Source organism: Penicillium lagena (assembly GCF_028827675.1).
Source record: "Penicillium lagena strain IBT 129212 chromosome Unknown utg000002l_segment0_segment0, whole genome shotgun sequence".
In the NCBI taxonomy this organism is placed as follows: domain Eukaryota; kingdom Fungi; phylum Ascomycota; class Eurotiomycetes; order Eurotiales; family Aspergillaceae; genus Penicillium; species Penicillium lagena.
The window spans coordinates 164107-180513 of NW_026623223.1; the positions used below are offsets into that span (position 1 = coordinate 164107).

The 16407-nt window shown below is 55.2% G+C and overlaps 5 protein-coding genes across 5 annotated transcripts; 1 reads left to right on the forward strand and 4 right to left on the reverse strand.

The window, feature by feature from the left end:
- Window positions 1–53: 53 nt before the first annotated feature.
- On the reverse strand, window positions 54–1260 carry N7510_002790 (uncharacterized protein; the record flags this gene model as incomplete). The annotated part of the gene is made up of 3 exons (XM_056974717.1): window positions 54–509; window positions 567–821; window positions 1207–1260. 3 exons carry the CDS (start codon window positions 1258–1260, stop codon window positions 54–56), a joined length of 765 nt encoding a protein of 254 aa, XP_056834673.1.
- A 582-nt stretch (window positions 1261–1842) lies between these two features.
- On the reverse strand, window positions 1843–4284 carry N7510_002791 (anoctamin family protein; the record flags this gene model as incomplete). Its single annotated transcript, XM_056974718.1, has 5 exons — window positions 1843–3105; window positions 3164–3595; window positions 3649–3937; window positions 3993–4146; window positions 4203–4284. 5 exons carry the CDS (start codon window positions 4282–4284, stop codon window positions 1843–1845), a joined length of 2220 nt encoding a protein of 739 aa, XP_056834674.1.
- Window positions 4285–4531: 247 nt separating this feature from the next.
- On the reverse strand, window positions 4532–9705 carry N7510_002792 (putative vesicle-mediated transport protein (Imh1); the record flags this gene model as incomplete). Its single annotated transcript, XM_056974719.1, has 8 exons — window positions 4532–4655; window positions 4708–4946; window positions 5091–5187; window positions 5287–5319; window positions 5383–5403; window positions 5456–8435; window positions 8494–8950; window positions 9541–9705. The coding sequence occupies 8 exons, from the start codon at window positions 9703–9705 to the stop codon at window positions 4532–4534; spliced, it is 4116 nt and encodes a 1371-aa protein (XP_056834675.1).
- Window positions 9706–9880: 175 nt separating this feature from the next.
- Window positions 9881–14320, forward strand: nte1 (lysophospholipase; the record flags this gene model as incomplete). The annotated part of the gene is made up of 2 exons (XM_056974720.1): window positions 9881–10035; window positions 10096–14320. 2 exons carry the CDS (start codon window positions 9881–9883, stop codon window positions 14318–14320), a joined length of 4380 nt encoding a protein of 1459 aa, XP_056834676.1.
- Window positions 14321–14825: 505 nt separating this feature from the next.
- On the reverse strand, window positions 14826–15509 carry N7510_002794 (MARVEL domain-containing protein; the record flags this gene model as incomplete). The annotated part of the gene is made up of 4 exons (XM_056974721.1): window positions 14826–14982; window positions 15036–15158; window positions 15212–15315; window positions 15363–15509. 4 exons carry the CDS (start codon window positions 15507–15509, stop codon window positions 14826–14828), a joined length of 531 nt encoding a protein of 176 aa, XP_056834677.1.
- Between the last annotated feature and the right edge of the window lie 898 nt (window positions 15510–16407).

The following is a 16407-nucleotide window of genomic DNA, read 5'->3' on the forward strand; positions in this document are numbered from 1 at the left end:
TGCAGGGCCGAAACGCGGGTATCGAATAACGGTCAAGGCAAAAACTCCCGCGATCAAGCCATGGGGAGTCCATGGGTCTCGTTCTTGACGTCCCCGTCGCCCTGGTTGTCGTCGCCGCGCAGGCGCTTGCTCGGCTGGAAGTTGTTGCCCATGAAGCTGGTCTCCTCCGGGTGCTTGCGCATCCCGAGACCGGCCACGGCAATCCGGTTCAGCGAGTTCATGTCATCGTTCGGGGCCGCGCCAAGATGCTGGCCCTGTGGCGGGGCCGTGGCGGACGCAGAGGCACCTCCGAGATAATTCTCGCGCGCCTGGGTCAGATCGATGTTCGGAGGGAGCTCGGGAACTTCACCCTGTGCTTCCAGGAGGCGTGATTGCAGGTTGATCACGTATTCCCGAAGCTGATAGTTCTCACCAGCCAACGAATTCGCCTTCTCTCTAAGGCTATCGAGGGTCTTGACCTCTTCCTCCAGCTTGCGGATGTAATTTTCCTTGCGCTGACGGAATGCTCGCTATGGGAGGGGACTGGTTAGAGAAGTCATCCCCAATTCCTGTGGATGGAGACATACCTGAGCAGCACGATTCTGAGCGGCGCGCTTGGACGTCGACAGCTCTCGCTTGCCGTACGATTTCGGGGTATTGTCTTCCGGAGAAGAGTGCTGGTGCTGAGGTGGAGGAGGAGTCTGTGGAGGCCCGCCGAGCACGCCCGAGATCGCCGGGTCAATGTTAGTCTGGTCGCGCGGACTGGCCGTGTTGGGCTGCAGGTGCTGCTGCGGACCGGGCGCAGGGCGCCCGCCCTGAAGGTGGTGCTGAGCAGCTAGGAGCTGGTCATGGAGCACTAGGTGGGGATGGTTAGTATCAAATCGCGTCGAAGGCGGGTTGCGGGTTGCCACTGAGCGGGAGGACAGGGTGATGCAGATTCGCAATGCCCCCGGTCTCCTTCGGCGCGAAACCCAGTGTGAAATTGGTTTCACCTACCCTGGTCTGCATGGTCCTATAGCGATATCATATTAGTCTTCGCATTGCAAGTACAAGGCACGACGTCGAGGAGCGGAAGACGCGGCTAGAGGCGAGGGGCGGTTTCGCACGGCTGCGAACAGCGCGGCCGATCCCCACGTCCTGGAGCGTATCTCTCATCGCCGTCGACCAGCGTGCGACGCGGGCCATCGATGATCTTGATGACAAACGCGTGTCCGATGGGCTGCTTACCTGAGCAGAGGTCTGCATGCTTGGATGCGGCGCCGGAGCCAGAGCAGGCTGCATCGATGGGCCGGATGGGTTTTCAAGGGGTACGAGAGGGACGAGGACGGTGTTAGACGCGTCCAGTTCCCTACTAGTGAGTGACGGCAAATCGTTCAGACGAGGCAGTTGAGCGCCAGTCGAGGAAGTGTAGATGCGAATGAGGTAAGCGATGATGCTGTAAGCAGGATGAAAGCGAGGCGAAGGAGGAGGGCTTATTAAGGATTTTGGGGGAAGGCGAGGGCGGTGAGTGGAAACGGTGGCGCTGAGTCATCACGCCCGATGGCCCGATCGAATCACTCCTTTATGATCGAATGATCTCCCAATGGAATATACACCGGGTTGTTGCGCGACTGCCTGTCAAATGCCATCGCAACGAAGGACGGAAGCTTACTGTCCTCTCGACATCGCACGAAAGACAACTCCGGCTCCCATACTCCGGTCCGGAGCTACTTTCCTCCGCGTCATGACTCAGCACCGCGTCATGGGCTTGGTCTTGTGGCCGGGGAAGGATATCATGACTACTGCAAGGATAGTATGAATGTATACTAAGGTAAACAAGGACCGAAATTCCAATAGTTAAACCAAGAGAAACCTCTCCGACGTCTATTGCTCCTTCTTAATGCCCTCCTTGGCGGACTGCGCCTGAATCATGCCAGCCCCAACCTTGGCCGACTCCATCCAGCTATGCTGGTGCATCCAGAAACGCTCCGCCGGGTCGGACCCGTGCAACGAGGCCCGTCGTGCATCCTCTTCCAGGGCGGCACGAGACGTCTCCGTTGACAGAGTGCCAACATCATCCTTGCCCTGGTCCTCCTCCATCTCAGCGCGGATCGTCGAGTCCAGGTAGCGCTTACGCACGAGATAGCGCTCGGCGCGCTCCTTGCGAGCGTTCGGCGGCTCGAGTTTGGTCATGGCCATCTGCACGGCATAGCGTACTATCAAATAAAGATGTTCCGAGAAAAAGATGGACAGCAGGAGAGCCCAGCCTGTGATATCAGTCGGCTCGCCATTGGGTCCGTGCTGCGAGTTGCCGCTGAACATATACACCAGCGCGGCACTAGTGATGCTTCCGACCCACGAGAGGAACGCCAGACTATCCAGCCAGGGCCCAATGGTGTCTGCGCGCACGGGAGTCGGTCGTTGAAATTCCATACAGATCTTAAAGAAGTCCGACCGCAGCTCAATCCAGTTGTTGACAAAAAACGAGAGCGGTACAAGCGGCCACACAGGTGAGAAGAGTGCCAAGTATCCGAATTGGATGCACATCTCGCGGAGATCCTCCGTCGTACAGTACTCGGGCAGCTCGGCCTCGTTGCGGACCCGCTTCAGAAACTGCACCTCTTCGGCGGGATCGTCGTAAGTGACGGCAGGCTGTCTCTCGGGCGACTCTTTGTCACTGTTGCCATTACCCGGCGTCGATTTGCCGTTTTTCCTTTTGCTAAAGTTCTTGTATTCCCGAAGAGCATGCTGCTTCAAGTACGGAACGATCGTCTCCATGGCAAAGCCGACAATCTGGGCAGTCACCGTAAAGTAGATAACCTGGTTCCGCAGGCGTGCTGGGTCAATCTGAAAATGCGACTTGGTTGCGTTCGCGCTCTCTTTGGACACGAATGGCCGCACCGTCAACCGGAAGACGTCTAAATAGGGCACGATCAAGCTGGCAAATGGAACATAGACAAATGCAGTCAGGAAGACCGGAAGATAGGATGTCATAAAATTAATGACAAAGATTTTCTGAGTCAGGGCCACATCATACGCATCATTCGTCTCGTGGTTCTCGTAGTCGTTGAGTCTGGTTGCAATGGTCGTCAGAACGGCACTCATAGTTGGGACCAGGGCCGAAACGAGAATCGTCGGAATGAAGACCTTTAGTAGCAGTCGTGAGCAACATGCAATATCCGTCAGGGGAGTGGACAGGGCATACCAGATAGGATTTGAAAGGGCCGTTGTACAGCTCCGAGATGAAGATCTCAATCGCAAAACAAGTAGCGATAATGGCGCCGAGCGCGATAGCAGCTAGCAACGCGAACGGGACCTGAAGAAGCTGGCGCTGTATACGCTTGGTCATGGGAAACACGCCTCGCACCTCGCCGGTGCTGTCATCGCGCACTTCCTTGTCTGGCCGGAACTTTCGCCGCTTGGTCTGCACGGCGGATACCCCCTTGGTGTGCCACCGGCAGCCCAGATCGACTTCCTGGCGCTTCCAGTATTCCACGAACACAATGCACCATAAGCCATTCACCAGCGCGTAGACAATCGAGTAGGCACCCAGTAAGACCCAACAAGAAAACCCAAACACGGCAGGGAAAATAAGAAACCGGAAGTACGACTGCAGGAACGAAAAGTAGAACCCCACCTAGAGTCGGCATTAGTGAGTGGAGGAAATTCGAGGAGTTGTCATGCACATACGCTCTCCCCAAACTTGTTCCGAATGTCATCCAAGTCCTCGTCGGAAAGGAAGGTCTTCTGGCTCCAGTCGCGCATCCATTTCTTGTTGGTCTCTTCGTCGTGCAGAGCAAAGATGGCCGTAACATTCTTCCATTCGCCGTGGTTCGGGGTGATACCGGCGCCGCCCTCTTCCCTGGGGTGCGTGATCATTTGGCTAACCACGCGAAGTCGCTCAGCCTCCGTCTGGGCCTCGACGGCGCTGGCGGGCTCGGGTTCAGCGTTGCGAATGCCATAGAGCCAGTCGCGAACACTGGATTTCAACATTAGCGGCGATAGAGATAGCCCAGGTATTAGAAATCACTCACCGCGACCGGTAGATCGCCCGCTGAAGCTGCTTGTTGGACGCGCGGACAAAGACCAGCAGGGACGATTCGTCCCCTTGCCGGACCTCCGTCTGCAGGCCAACATGTGCGAGAGTGCGAAGCAAGTTCTCGAGCTGTGAAACCGCTTGCGACTGGTCTGGGGGACGGGTGGTTAGTGGTGCTTAACTGACCGGGGGAAGCTCCAGCACTCACCGATGTCGTTGAAGCTATAGCGAATGACATAGTCGACGTGCAGATTGCACTTTAGGGTATTTGGCACGGTCGCAGTGGCCATCGTCAGGGATAAGAGGGAGAGTAACTAACTCCTGAAGAGCAGGAAGGGAAAAGATGAGAAGCTAGAAAGAGAGAAACAAGTACGACAGAAGAGACGGTGTGCGGGTCACGACGTCACCGCGGAAGCTTGGCTGGGGCAGATCAGAGAGAGCATCATCCATACTCAACACTACAAAAATGAAAATATGAATTCCAAGGGGAAATAATATATAGATATAGATATAGATATAAAATCTACGATCTCCGATCTACACCTCCGCAGCCAAGCGATCCAGGGCCTCACCCTCGACCATCATCTTCATCCACTCCTCCATGCCCTTCGCCCCAACCCGCTCGTAAAAATCAATTGATGGCTTGTTCCATCGGAGCACACTATATAGGCAGTTAGCTCTGCGGTGAGAGGAAGATACGACCGTGTACTTACCTCCACTCCAGTCGCCGCCCCCGCACCTCGACCACCTTCTGCGCCAGATACTTGAGCAGCTTGAACCCGTACCCGTGGCCGCGCGCACTCGGCTGCACGTAGAGATCCTCCAGGTAGATGCCTGGGGCGGCCCGCCAAGTTGAGTAGTTGTAGAAGAAGAGCGCCATGCCCACGGGGATCGGCGAGGGTTGTTCCGCGCTGGGCGGCGGGGTGATCAGGGCCGTGTACACCGTGCCGCGCTTTGGGGGGTGTCGGGGAAGGAAAGCGTCGCCCGGAGCGATTCTTCGGTGGCCTCGACTTCATGGAGGGCTTTTTCGTAATCGGCCAACTCGCGGATGAATTGGAGGATCAGCGGCACGTCTGCGTGTGGAAGGTTAATGGACTACAGAGCCAAGAGAGAGAAGGAAGAACTTGCCCTCGGCCGTGGCCAGGCGAATGGTGGGAGTGTCGGTCATTGGGGTGGTAGGTATATTCAGGAAACTGGAAAGAGAAAGTGGGTAGGTAGGAGGTTTCGGAGTGAAAAAGCCGTGGATTTGGAGATAAGGTCACCCTTTTTAGGGCGTTGGACCCACTACATACATGGCTTCGGGATCGGAGTTACACAGCAAAGAACTATTATAGCGATGATATGGATTATACAGAAGAACCAGTCATCACTTGGACATGATGACCGACATGAGCTTTTGTTCGTCCGCCCTGGAGTATTGGTCAGTAAATAGACAACAAGAGAAAGCGGGAAAAGACTCACCGGTCGAAATGGAGTAGCATCCCCAGCACCGGAATCAGCTGTTTCTGATAGTTCTTATCCTTCTGCTCCAGGAACTGCAGAAGAACATTCTTCAGATACATGTAGTCGATCTGCGCAGTAGAGCCCGCCGTGGGAGGAGTCTCGCTGCGCTGGGCAGAGACACTACGGTCCTGGCCAGACGGAGAGGTTACTCCTCGTGAGTCCATCGACGATCGCGAGGACTGGCGCCCGGTCTCGAGGCTGCGGAGGCGAACATCCTCACCCAGAGTCTTGTGCGATCGTCGCAGCCGCTCCAGGCGGCTGTTGGTTTCCTCAACCGAGCGACGCAGTTCGGCCCGTTCTTTCTCCAGGTCGCGTACTTGCTTCTCGCGTTCATCGAGCGCTTCGCGGAGGCCGGCCATGGCCTGCCGGATTTCGCTGACTTCCTGCGTAGAGCGTTCGGACAGCGACTCCAGCTCATCCCGGCGGCGGCGCCAGTCCTTCTGGGAGTATTCCAGCTCTTCCTTGTCCTGTTCCACGGTGCGCAGTGCTCGTTCCGCTTCACGGATCTTGCCTTTCAACTCCTCGATCTCGCGTGCTCGACGCCGGCCATGCGTGCTGGCCTCGTCTTCGGCTCGGTCTCGTTCCTCGATGGCCTGCTCCAGGCGCTCCTTGGAATCGCGGACCTTGGCCTCCGCACGACTTTCAATATCATTCAGCAGACGGCGCATCGTCTCGCCCTCGCGGGTTCGCTCGCTCAACAAGCGATGGGCATCCGCCAACTCCTCTTCCAAGCTGTCACACCGCTCCCGAGCCTCTTTCATCTGCATCGCCATCTCGGCAGTCTGGTCGCGCATACTGTTCATCAGACTTTGGGCACTGGAGTGTTGTGCCGTCTTCAGCTCAATCTCTTCTCGAAGACCATCTAAGTCTTTGTTCAGCTGAGAGATTTGTTCTTCCATCTCTTGGACCTTGGCACGGGAGCCCTTCAGTCCATCTTGGACTTTGGATAGATCGGTGGCCGTCTTCTCCTTTGCATTGATGGCTTCTTGTGCCTTGGACTCGGCAGACCGTAGATTCGATCGGGCGACAGTGAGATTCTCCTCCGCTTTCAGACGGCTGTCTGTCTCTTGGCGGACCTTCTTATTCAGCGTTTTCACTTCTGACTCGCGCTCCGTGATCTTCGACTTGGCATTCTTCAGCTCGATCTGAAGATCCTCATGCTTGCCCTCCAGCGCTTTCAGCTCTGAGGTTTTGCTGCTCAGCGTTTCCTTCATGGTCTTCAACTCTGACGAGTCGGCGCGCAGATTCCGTAACTCGGGTTGGATCTTCTGAAGGGTATCACGTAGGTCTGTGAGATCCTTGAAGCGAGCGGCTGCTAGCTGCTGTGCCGCAGAAAGATCCGTCTCCAGCGTGGCTGCCTGGACCTTTAGGCGCTCGAATTCGTCTTTCAAGTCGCCGTGCACCTTGGCTGAGTCGGCAGTGCTCGATGCGCTGTTAGTGCGCAGATCAACGAGTTCCTTTTCCAATTTGCCGATTGTTTCTTCGAGCGCAGATTTTTCTGCGGAAAGTTCCTTGATCTTGTCCTTCGCCTCAACATGCTCCTGGCCCACATTGACCAAATCATCGCGCAAGGACTCGATCTCCTCCTTAAGGTCGTCTTCTCCCTTCAACTTCGAGCTGAGGCGTTCAATTGCGGATTCCTTCTCGGCCAATTGCTGCGTAAGGATTTCAATCGTTTGCTTGAGTTCGACCAAGTCCGACGAACCCGAAGTTGCACTCGATGATTGTTCTATAGAAGTGGTCGTATTAGATGGTTTGGGGGATTCTTCGGCCGCTTTGCCACCCTTCTTCTTTTTCTTGTTCTTCTTCTTGCCAGCACCAGCTCCAGCATTGGCGGCCGCGGTAGATTGGGTCTGGGAGTCGATTTCAGCTTCGGGAGTAGCTGGAATGGCCTCCGTTGTCGCAGGCGCAAGGCTTTTGCGGACCTCCTCAAAGTCGGCTGTCTGTCCGGCAGAGACTTTCTCCTTAGCGGAAATCCAAGAGGCATGATCCTTCAAGTTGACATCCACCCAGTCGACAATATTCTGGAGTCTAGTGGAGCTTATCGACTTGTCGTTAATCTCTGCTTTCAAGTCGAACACGCTCGATTCTGTATCTTTAAGTTGAGATCGAAGGCTATCCACCAGGCCCTGAAGGACACCGAGACGCTTCTCGCTAGCCTCCTTCCCTTCCTTGGCCTTCTCCAGTTGCGCGGCAAGTTCGGGATCAGCCGCTGTCTCTGTCGCCTCTCCGGACTGAGAGGCCTGGGCCTGGAGCCTCTCAATCTCAACGGCCTTGCCTTGCAGCTGTGTCTTCAGCTCGGCCACTTCGGCAGTGACCCGTTCGATGGAGGATTCTGCGGCGCCAAGCTTGGCTTTTAGGTCGTCCACATCCGTCTCTTTGGACGTCTTCAGGCTATCAATCTCGGCATCTAGTCGGTCCTTGGTGTCACGCAACTCGACAAGCTCGCGAGTCGCCGATTCCAAGTTCTGCACCATGCCCTCCGTCGACTCCTGTGCGACTGACAGGTCACGTTTGAGGGTTTCCACCTGCGACTTCAGCTCGTTCACCTCTTCTTGTCGTTCCTTTAATTCTCCTTCCAGGCGAGGAATTTCGTTCTCGAATGAAAAGAACTCTTCGCTCGTCTCTTGACCTTCGTCGGTAAGTTTTATCTGCTCATCCTCCGGCTTATCCTTTTTGAGACGGACCATCTCCTCCCGAATCTCCTTGGCGGACTTCTCAGCTTCCTCCAGCTTCTTTTTGTAATCGTCCTTTTCGGTCGACACCCGCTTCAGCTCTTCCATCACCATATCACTCTTGAGAGTCGACTGATTCAGATACTCGGTAAGTGCCTTCGGCTCGGCGATCGATGAGAGAGGTGTATTCTCGCGCAGCGCGGCTTCGAAGGGTTCGATGGAGAGGACCCGTGCATGAGCTACACGATATGCCTTGAGGAGCTCTAGATAAAGGGTTTGGTGTTAGACAATGTTCAATTCCTTGGGAGAGTGTCTGCATACCATGGTATCGTGGCTCGAGCTTCTCTAGTCTCCGGAGCTTCGCTCTCACCTCCGTTGGCAACTCCGGTGCGGCTTCATCATTGGGCTCGGTGTCTGGAGCTGCCGCATCTCCTGTTGCAGACGATGCTGCCGGTGCTTTGCTTTCTTGTTCCTCTCCCTCGGCGCCTGGATTGAGCGTTGTTACCTCTGAGTCCGGCTTCAAGGTCTCCGCCTGGGGCGTGGCCGTTCCACTGGATTCGTCATCTCCGATCGCAAACTCGGGCTCGAATTCCTTTGGGTCGGGGCCTCGGATGGGGGTGCTGGGGGTCCGCCTGGGACGTTGTGGCCGACGACCAGGGGAGAGGTTGCGGGACGTGGCTGTACGGCGGCCCGAAGCGGATCGAGAGACGTTATCCTGGGCCGTCTTCTGGCGGGCCTGTTCCTCTGCTATTCGAGAGTCGATCGCGTCGCGGAGGCGCTGGGGGTGACGAGTGAGCAAAAGCGGCCCGAGTGACACAGGGGATCAGGCCAGGGAGAGGGAGACTAAATGCGTACCTGAAACATCGCCGCGACGGAAGGGTGGGACAGAAGGAAAGGATGTTGGGGAGGAGAGTTGATACGAGACCAAGCGAGAGAAGGAGAAGGAGAGATCAGTCAGCCCCGGAGAAGCCAAGCCCAAGACCCGGGGAGCTAATTAAGACTCGAGACATGCGTTTACTCGTCGTGCACGATGGATGAACTCCCTCATGGAGATCATTCAGAATGGAGGCGACTCCTTGAGAATCCCCATCGTAATTGATTTGGCGGTCCGATGTCCGACCAGAGTCCCCCAGATAGATATATAGTTCTCGGAAGACACCACGCGATCGATCACGGGGTCCGTTCAGCATCCCTTGTCTTCTCTTCGGGCCCTTCCCTCTTCACAACCCCTGGACGCATGATAAATTCCTAGTGAATCAATCCTCCGACCCTCCCGACGAATCTAGTTGCCAACGATCGACCATCCACTACTACCGCCTGCCTCGGTCGGGCGTCCCTCATGCACCACGGGCTGTCCTGACCACTCACACGTCTCCGTCCGCAACCTCCCTTTCCTCCATCCACCGGCGACTGCGCCCGCACGTTCCCGATGGGCTCGAACATGACGGTGCTCGCCCTGGCCTGATCGCGCAGCTTGGAGTTAGGCTCGTAGGCTCTCTTGGTCCATCCCGAGCGGAGTCTAGTGTCTGTCATGGCTGGCAACCACAATGGCGGGGACCCGTCTCTGTCCCTTAGCCTAACGGCTGCCATCTCCGCCAGCAGCCCACCATCCCCCTCCAACCTGCTTTCCTCCCTCCCAAGCGCTGTACCCGCGTCGATTCCTATACGTCCCCCACCTCCAAATTTCCCTCCGCCAACTCCCTCGACCATGGCGGGGTGGATCGGATGGGTGTTCACCTTCATCTTTCAGGTGATTCCCAGCGTCCTATACTGGATCATTACCTTTTCCACCATCACTCTGCCCACATGGCTCTTCACGCTCTTCTCCATGAGCCTGACATTCACCATGAACTTCACCACCCTGTAGGTGCTCCCGCCTCGACCGTGACGCTTGGGACATTCCGTGACTGATTCAAATAATAGCATGTTGATCGTCCTCGTTCTGGTTTCGACCGTCAGCTGGTTCATTCGGTACCGATTCTTGAACATGTACAGCCGCCTTCCCCCGGAGCCCCAGCGCAAGGAAGCCCAGATCGACCTGTTCCCCGATATCCAGGAAGGTGACTCGAAACCGGGCCTCGCCAATTACCTCGATGAGTTTCTGAGTGCCATCAAGGTTTTTGGCTACCTGGAGCGCCCGGTCTTCCACGAGTTGACCCGGACCATGCAAACGAGAAAGCTCATTGCGGGAGAAACGCTGATGCTGGAGGAAGAGAAAGGCTTTTGTTTGGTTGTAGATGGCCTGGTTCAGATCTTCGTCAAGTCGATGCGCGAGACCAAGCCTGGCGCAGAAGAGCCTCTGTACATGGACGATGCATCATCGGATGAAGAGGATCGCCATGCCCATGGCCAGCAAGGCTACCAACTGCTGACGGAGGTCAAGAACGGCGCCTCGATGTCATCCTTGTTTTCCATCCTATCACTTTTCACCGAAGACATTCAATTACGTACTTCTCGCGGCAGCTCCAGTGCATCCAGTGTGGCCCATGCGCCTACTCGTATGCCTGATTCCTACCCTGTCAGTCCGGATCCTGGAATAGTGGAGAGTCCGCCAGCCCTGGCAAAAGATCACAGTGAAACCAATGCACACGACAGCAGCAACGGTGACACCCTACCAGCGGTGCCTCCGTTGCATCTGGGGGAGAGTCATGCCATGCCTCCCCATCCTCCTCAATTGGAAGATCATCAAAAACCCCAAAAGAGGCGTCGGAAGTCCGTTCATCCAGACATTGTGGCGCGAGCGATGGTTGATACTACCATTGCCATCATCCCCGCCAGCGCATTCCGCCGGCTGACTCGCGTCTACCCAAGAGCTACTTCACATATTGTGCAAGTCATTCTCACACGTCTTCAACGAGTGACCTTTGCAACGGCTCATTCGTACCTGGGACTGACAACAGAGGTGCTTGGGATTGACAGGCAGATATCAAGATTTACGACCTGGGACCTGCCCAACGATCTACGCGGGGACGCGCTAGATCGTCTTAAAGATAAGTTTATGAGGGAAAGAGACCGACTGCGACCCGAGGAAGTTGGCAAAGGCATTGCACTTCATAATCCCTCCGTTGGACGCAGACGCCGGTCTAGCAGCTCCCTCAGAAAGGAAGCGGTATTGCAAGCACGGGTGGCCAACGAGCAACGCGCCGCTGCCCCTGCGCCTCTGAGAAGACAACCGACTTTTCTCGAGCGGGACTCAACAGGAGTCAGCCCCGGCGATCTATTGTCCACGATCCAACTCTCCCGGTTTGGACCACGATACGAACAATGGCCGCCGCGGATGCAGAGCCCGCTGGTTGAGAGAGAACGCACTTTTTTTCGATCGTCTGCCGCTATGGAAGGTTTCCCATCGCCCTTCCAGCGGAAGGAGTCACTCGATGAAGACACTATCTTCCGGGAGTCGATTCTCGACTGCATCATGAAGGGAATTGGATTAACAGAAAGCACCAATGATTCTTTACGCAAAACCAGCCAAAACTCTGGTGAGGCGTCACCAAAGCTTCTCTCCTATGATTCACGGCGTCAGAAAGCCGTCTTTTCCAATGCGTTCGGGTTCATGGACCCCTATGAAGGCTCCGGTGATGGCGAAAGTGAATCTATGATGTCTATGTCCGTAACAAGTGCCGGAGGAACATCACCAGTTGTCAACCTTCGGGAGGAACTGTCCCATGACATTGAGATCGTCTATTTCCCTCAGGGCTCGGTGCTTGTCGAGCAAGGCGAGCGGCACCCAGGCCTTTACTACGTGATTGATGGGTTTCTCGATGTGGGTATCCCGGATAATGAGCGCGGTGATGATCTCGTTGGATCTTCCCGAGGGTCGGTTTCATTAGCCCAGGAAGACCTCTTCCCCAAGTTAAAACGAACCGCCACGGGGTCATCACAGACTGGAGGTGATGGGCGCCGAAAATCCCAATCTCGCAAGTCGCTCTATCTGATCAAACCCGGGGGTATACAAGGGTATATCGGTGCTCTCGCATCTTATCGGTCATACACAGATGTTGTTGCCAAGACGGACGTGTACGTTGGTTTCCTTCCTCGAGCTTCTCTCGAACGGATCGCCGAACGGTATCCCATTGCCTTGTTGACATTGGCGAAACGGCTCACGAACCTCCTCCCGCGTCTGCTACTGCACATCGATTTTGCTCTTGAGTGGGGTCAGGTCAGCGCAGGACAAGTGATCTACCACCAAGGGGATGAGAGCGATGCAATCTATTTGGTCTTGAATGGACGACTCCGATCCATTCTGGAAGGACCAAACGGGAAGATGACGGTCATCAACGAATACGGCCAGGGGGAGAGTGTCGGCGAGCTGGAAGTCATGACGGAGTCCACTCGACCAGCTACGCTGCATGCCATCCGGGATACCGAGTTGGCCAAATTTCCTCGGTCCTTGTTTAACAGCTTAGCCCAGGAACATCCAGGAATCACCATTCGAGTCTCCAAACTTATCGCTCAACGAATGCGTGATTTAGTGGAGCATCCCTTGTCGGAGAAGGCCATAGAACAAAGCCACGCTGCTAGTGTCCAAACTGCCACATCCACCGTCAACCTTCGCACGGTGGCGATTCTTCCCGTCACCGCAGGCGTTCCTGTGGTGGAATTTGGACATCGACTTCTCCATGCGCTGCATCAGATCGGTGTGGCCCGCGGGGTTACATCGCTCAACCAGGCCGCCATTCTAAACCATCTGGGTCGCCATGCCTTCAGCAAGATGGGGAAGCTCAAATTATCCCAGTATTTGGCTGACCTGGAAGAGAAGTATGGCATGGTGCTGTACATTGCGGACACAAATGTGAATGCACCTTGGACCCAGACCTGCATTTCACAGGCGGACTCTATCCTCCTAGTAGGCCTCGCGGAGTCCTCGCCCAGCATTGGCGAATACGAGCGGTTCCTACTAGGCATGAAGACTACCGCCCGCAAGGAACTTGTCCTTTTGCACGCCGAACGATACTGCTCGCCCGGATTGACCCGCCGGTGGCTCAAGAACCGGTTATGGATCAACGGTGGACACCACCATATCCAGATGTCGTTTCGCCTGACTACTGAACCTGCCAATCCACAAGTTAAGAAGTTTGGCACTGTCCTCAAGCAGCGCGTGCAGGTCCTACAAGCGGAAATTCAAAAATACACCTCACGACGTATTCGACAGACTCCTCTATACTCCGCACAAACGCCTTTCAAAGGTGATTTCCATCGTCTAGCCCGGCGCCTTTGCGGTAAATCTGTCGGTCTGGTGCTCGGTGGTGGAGGCGCCCGAGGGATTTCTCAAGTTGGCGTGATCAAAGCACTGGAGGAGGCTGGGATTCCCATTGATATCATCGGTGGCACGTCGATTGGGTCCTTTATCGGTGCTCTCTATGCCCGCGACGCAGATGTTGTCCCCATGTACGGCAGAGCAAAGAAGTTCTCCGGCCGCATGGGAAGTATGTGGAGGTTTGCGTTGGATTTGACCTACCCCACAGTTTCGTACACGACGGGCCACGAGTTCAATCGAGGAATCTTCAAGACGTTCGGGGACAGCCAGATCGAGGACTTTTGGCTTGAGTTCTACTGCAATACGACGAACATCAGCCGATCCCGCGCGGAGTATCACTCGTCAGGATACGTCTGGCGCTATGTTCGGGCGTCCATGTCTCTTGCCGGCCTGACCCCACCAATCTGTGACGAAGGAAGTATGCTCCTGGACGGTGGCTATATCGACAACCTCACCGTGGCACACATGAAGGGTCTTGGAGCAGATGTAATCTTCGCTGTCGATGTTGGCTCTATTGACGATACCACGCCGCAAGGATATGGAGACTCGCTATCTGGGTTCTGGTCGATAATCAACCGGTGGAACCCGTTCTCCTCTTGCCCGAATCCGCCGACACTCTCCGAAATCCAGGCCCGACTGGCATATGTCTCGTCTATTGACAATCTCGAGCGGGCCAAAAACACCACGGGATGTCTGTACATGCGTCCTCCAATCGACCCGTACGGAACCCTGGACTTCGGCAAATTTGACGAGATCTACCAAGTGGGCTATACTTATGGCAAGGAGTTCTTGGACCGGCTCAAAAACGAAGGTTCTCTCCCTATTCCCGAGGAGACGGAGGAAAAGCGTAAGTTACAACGAACTATGGCCCCTCGGCGAGCCAGTATCTAAGGGCAGTTCATCTTTCCGCCATGGCCCAGCCCAAGTGGGTCGTGTGGACGAAGGTACGGTGTCTGGAGTATGCAGCATTCAACACAGCAGACATCCATTTTTTCAATTCTACTTTGGTGTTGGCGCTAAGCGTGAGACTTGATTGCATGAGATACACTGATTTGCGATCTGACTTCCTGTGTGAACGTTGCTCGTCACCTCATGGTGGCTTCATTGTACATATCCATAGAACAATTAATAGACGACGTTCACAAGAGCCATTGGGCTATCATCAGATTAGCAGTAGTTGGTATGAAAGTAGGTAGACACGCATCGAAACGTCCCTTCCCCTGCGGCTATCTGGCGACTTCGACCTCCTATGTGCAACCGCTGTTCATCTTCACATTCTCATCTCATAACAAACAGCACCTAGCGCTTGAGCTTTATCCCAAAATCACTCCCCAGTCATCGACCACTACAATAGACATGCCATCCACAGGCATCCGCGCTGCACCGGGAGAATGTTTTAAACCGTGCCCGCAGGTGCCGGGTTAGACACAGGCGCATCCATAGGCGGACGAGCAGCGCCGCGGTTCTTCTCGTGCGGCCGCTGCTGCGAGTTCTCCTTCTTGTAGGCCAAGAGGGCAGCAACTTCAAGGATTGCGCCGATTAATGTGAAGAAGCTGGATGGTGGTCAGTCTTATCTGTATTGTAAAAGGCAGAGGGATATATATACAAAGCAAGAAACATGAAGGCCTCGTTTGCCCTCTTGCGGGAACAGCCTTCTCCGGGCGGGGCGCGGAAGAAGCACGCTTGATTGCTATAGTCCTGAGCGGCAAAAATGAAGGCAGTCAACCACCTATGAGAGTTAGTCAGTCAGTCCATAAAAAGAGCAGCGAGGACGGGACATACAGATAGGTGAAGATGATATCGATGGCCAGCACAAACCTGCTCAGCGCGGCGGGCATGAAAGGCGAGAGGAAAGCCGGCAGGAAGAAGACGACAGATAGCACAGCCTGAGTTCGTCAGGATATGATGATCGCAGGGCGGGATGGGAGCATACAATGACTACCTGGTAGATGAGATGCTGGCCCTTGGGACCACGATGGAGGAGGAACGCCGTCAGGCTCATGACGATGACGGCACTGATCCACTGTATCGTCCGGGTGAGCAGCTGCAGGGGCCGCGCGACAGCAGTTGAGAAGCGCATAGTGACAGAGGAGGTGAGGTGAGGTATAGTATAGATGCCGATGTTCCAGCTATAGTAGTGGGATGGTTGTTTGTAACTAGAGCTCTCGCCGCCAAGAGGCAGGGAGAGGTCCCATCAGAGGCGAGGATATCAGCGCAGAAACCAATGAGTCAAAAAAGGGCTTGCCAGCCAGCCAGCAGGCGGACGAGGACTAGCTCGGCCTTTATATGGACAACGTTGGCAATGGGGTCATCACCACCACATCACTTGCACATTCGAAGCGTCTGGACCGGAATCACCAAAGTTAAACCCCGGTCAGGGTCAGGGCGATATGCGGCAAACCAGCACAAGTCAAGATCCCCAGATGCGTCATGATGGCCTCTACATGAAGTCAGCGCGCGACAATCGGCACCTGGGCCGGCCGGGATTCCAATGGTCGAGCGGTGAGGGAGGAAAATAATGTACAAGCAAAGGACGCTGATAATAATGTTACGGTTTTGTTGTATTTTGGTCCTTGCCTATTCTTCCTCCGTAGGTAGCTTACTCTCTCGTGTGCAAGGAGTGGCGAACGGGCAAAACGGCCACTCGGCATGCGGCGGAAGTTGGGGCAAGCTCGACTGCCTCTGCTAGTAATAACTAAACTAGACACCTCTCGACCGTGGAATGCACCGAGCGGTCATCGTCCAATAGTATCCCTCTCTGCATAGACATGGATCGTGATCGACGGTGGCTTCTATTAGTCGCTCACTTCAGTCAGCCCTACGCCGTCACGACTGACTATTCGACCGTGCCGTCTGTATGGGCCGCAAAACAGCAGCAATCAATATGCGAGGCTGACTGAGGGCAATCAATGAGGCCGAAGGTCGAGGGTTCAATCAAATTAAACCACTCCAGCCTTCGTGCCTTACGGGAGTAACAC